The 3,596-nt window shown below is 36.8% G+C and overlaps 1 protein-coding gene across 1 annotated transcript; it reads left to right on the top strand.

The window, feature by feature from the left end:
• Nucleotides 1-2,856: 2,856 nt before the first annotated feature.
• On the top strand, nt 2,857-3,273 carry LOC136801104 (uncharacterized protein PF3D7_1120000-like). Its single transcript, XM_067057727.1, has one exon. The coding sequence runs from the start codon at nt 2,857-2,859 to the stop codon at nt 3,271-3,273; it is 417 nt and encodes a 138-aa protein (XP_066913828.1).
• The last annotated feature ends 323 nt before the right edge of the window (nt 3,274-3,596 follow it).

The following is a 3,596-nucleotide window of genomic DNA, read 5'->3' as shown; positions in this document are numbered from 1 at the left end:
CTGTGCGGAAAGTAGCGCTAAGTGCAGATGATGACAAGAGAATACAAGCTGGAAATCAAACATGGGCTTATGGAACTTCAGTCGGTATTATATGTAGAGAAGAATTGGAAGTTAAAGCTTGGCATTTTGATCGTGCATATGACTGGTGTTTTGATGAAGATCATAAACAAGAGGTTTTAGAGCTTGATCACATTGTGACATGTTAAAAGAACCGCTAGAAAAGACGGGATAACTATGCTTGCAAGAGGCTATATTGAGATGTAAACATTAATTAGTGAATGAAAAAAATTCGCTAATTAGTTACAAGTCATTAAATAGATTGTCAACTTCCGAAAGTAATTTTTGATGATTAGAGACAAATAGGTTGAAAATACTGCTTAGTAAATGTGGTGGTTGGCCGAGTGGTTAAGAAGACAGCTTTGTAATCACAAGGTCCCGAGTTCAAATCTCACGCAGTGCGAAAGCAATTGCAGATCTCTCATGTCCTGGTTGTAAAACTTGCATGAGTGCGCACTCTCCCGTAGTTGAGTTGGATAACGCGGATTGGTTAGACTTCGGTCTGACTGACAATTGTCAGTGTCAGGTGGCTCTGGTCCAAAGAGACATTCAGGTTACCGTCAATTCGATCGAAATTCAGCAATAAACGCCAGGGCAAAGAGTGTTTAGCATGAATCATAAAGATTACTCGAGAACAACTATCGCACATAATAACATCACGCATCAACAATCATCAATGGATCTCGAAGATAAAAATCCATGGGGATTCTCTGGAAACAGAGTTTTGACTTTTTTTGAAAAAATAACCATAGAAAACAACTGTTTAAAAATAAAAAATGATCATAGAAGCAATTTTCGTATTACCAGTTTATGTTGTAATTTTTGTAATTTATTTTCGCTTTCAGTCTATAATAAAAGCTATGACAGAAAAAGCAAATGATATTATATCTGAATTGATTTCTGAAACAGAGTCTCAGAGTGATATTAGCAAGCGTGATTTTTTGTTGGAAAAGATTAAGAGCGGAGAGCCCATTGCGAACTCAAAAACCCTATGGACTGTAGAGCGACTCGAAAAAGCCTCAGACAAGGTTGTTGATAAGCTGTTTGACAAATATCAAAATCCTCCACCAGTCAAAATCAATAAGCAAGAGGCCTTAGAGTTAGGAAAAACTATCTGCCCTGTGGTCATCGAAATGTACGCGGAAGGTCTGAAAACTCTCGTAGATCAGATGCCTTATATCAAAGGTCGCTATATAATTAACAGTGAAAAACTCAAAAGAAACATATCAACAAACAAACTATTTTGTGATAATTTAGCGATAAAAATAGGATCAAAAATGATTGAACAAATGGGTGAAAACTCTGCCACGCGTGTCGGTGTATCTTTAGCGGCAATGACCTGGGATGCTTTGGAGAAGAGAGAGGAAAGAGTTGAAGTTGGCGATAGTTCTGAAAATAAAAAAGATGAGTGAAGAAATATATAAGTGCGATGAATGTGGAGATAGGTTTTTCATGTATAAAATGGACTCTCTTGACGCTTGGAACTTTTATCATATTATACAACCTGAAGATGAATATACATTTTGTAAAGGCTGCGTGTATAAACTTTTATATAAGTATCATCGCAAGAATGTACTCGATATGAAAGACTTGGTTGAAAAATGGTAATTTGTAGCGTGTTTGCACTACAAATAAATGACTGAAGAAACGCTAAGCAATATTTATTATCAGCCTGAGAATCTTTGGACGGGGCGCAAAGCCATCAAGTTGTTACAAAAAGAGTCTGGAGAGCCGTCCAAAGTAGTAAAGACTTGGCTAGCAAAGCAAGCTCTCTGGCAAATTCATTTACCAAAGCCGAAGAAGATTAACTATGCTCATTTTTACGTTACAAAACCAAATAGAATACATCAAGCTGATTTACTGTATTTGCCGCACGACAAAGTTTATCAAAATACATACAAATACACCCTAAATGTCATCGATATTGCTTCGGGATATAAAGCAAGTCGACCTTTGCGAACAAAAAAGGCGAGTGAGGTCGCAGCGATGTTTAAAGACATTTATAGAAAAGGGCCTTTAAAATATCCAGATGAACTCCACGTTGACTCTGGAACTGAATTTAAAGGCGATGTTTTGAAGCTGATGAAAGAGCATAACGTGCCTGTAAAAAGTGCTGTCACAAAATATCATCACAACTTTACTGCTTTTGTAGAGAACTTTAATAAGCAATTAGCGGTAAAGTTATTTAAACCTCAAGACGCGCAAGAGTTGCGCAGTGGAGAAGACTCAAAGATCTGGGTGAAGAATCTGCAAATGCTTGTATCAAAGCTGAACAGCACCAAGCTTGAACGTGTTGGCATGATGACGCCTGCGAAGGCAGTTAAGCTTGATAGTGTTGAGTTGAAGATCAAGCCATATGAGTCGGAGAAAGTCGCTTCTACTGATGGTTTATATAGGTATTTGCTTGAGCCTGGAGAGGAGAACAGTGATAGCAAAAAACGAGCGACTGACAATATTTGGTCTAGGGAAACTTTCAGACTGGATCGCATAATAGAAAATTCAGGACAACGCGTCTTATATTACCTCGGCGAAGGTCCTCAGAGGGCCTTTGTACGAGAAGAGCTTATGTTGATTCCTGAAGATACACAGAAGCCTCCTGAGTTGGTAAAAGATTGGTAGATTGCCTACCCATAGGGCGCACCAAAGGTGTAGCGGCTCAACAAGAGCAGCCAAAGCGATAGTTGAAGAAATTAGAGAATGTAATGTGTTTACATGCTTATTTCTCATTCCAAGCAACGTAAGTACTGTAGAAAATTTGAAAAACTCAAAAGTTGTACTTAAAAAATATATAATAAAGAAATGGGAAACAGTTTGTCGAAGGAAGAAGAGTGCGAAAAATGTTTGATATACGAGAATAAATGCAAAGAATATGAGCGTCATATCCAAAAAATTAATGAGTCACACTTAGAATGGCGTGATTTAAGTGAAGAATTACGTAAAGAAGAAGTAGAGTGTGTTGAAAATTTTTACGAAGAATTACGTAAAGAAGAAGTAGAGTGTGTTGAAAATTTTTACATTGAGCGTTTAAAAATAAGTGAAGAATTACATAAAGAAGAAATAGAGTGTGTTGAAAGTTTTTACATTGAGCGTTTAAAAATAAGTGAAAAATTACGTAAAGAAGAAGTAGAGTGTGTTGAAAATTTTTACATTGAGCGTTTAAAAATTATATCTGATGCAGCTGTGAAAGTCATCAAAGAAGAGCGAAGTAACAATTAAGTGCTCTTAGCAGAGCCGCAAGCGATAAAGTGAGTTTGTGCATTGGTGGTGCCGCTTTAAAGAGGATGCAATCCAAGATTTTTACAGAAACCACTTTAATTTAGACGAAGAAGGGCGAGAAATATTTGAGACAGCTTTTGATATAAAAATCAATGTTAAGATTTAAGTAAGCCCGCAGACTTACTTAAACTGTAACTTTACGAATATTTATAAGCAAAAATCCCAACTAAAGTCATTCCACCGATAACTAGCGCAATTTCTGAATCTTTTTGCTGTCTTGACGGATTGTAAAAATCACTTAATTTTGGCTCTTTCAAAGGAGT

Source organism: Clytia hemisphaerica, unplaced genomic scaffold, assembly GCF_902728285.1.
Source record: "Clytia hemisphaerica strain Z4C2 unplaced genomic scaffold, Clytia hemisphaerica genome assembly, whole genome shotgun sequence".
In the NCBI taxonomy this organism is placed as follows: domain Eukaryota; kingdom Metazoa; phylum Cnidaria; class Hydrozoa; order Leptothecata; family Clytiidae; genus Clytia; species Clytia hemisphaerica.
This window is presented reverse-complemented; position numbering and strand designations above follow the sequence as displayed.

Coding starts and splice junctions, on each gene's coding strand:
- LOC136801104 (XM_067057727.1), top strand. CDS start 2,857: ATGGGAAACAGTTTGTCGAAGGAAGAAGAGTGCGAAAAATGTTTGATA.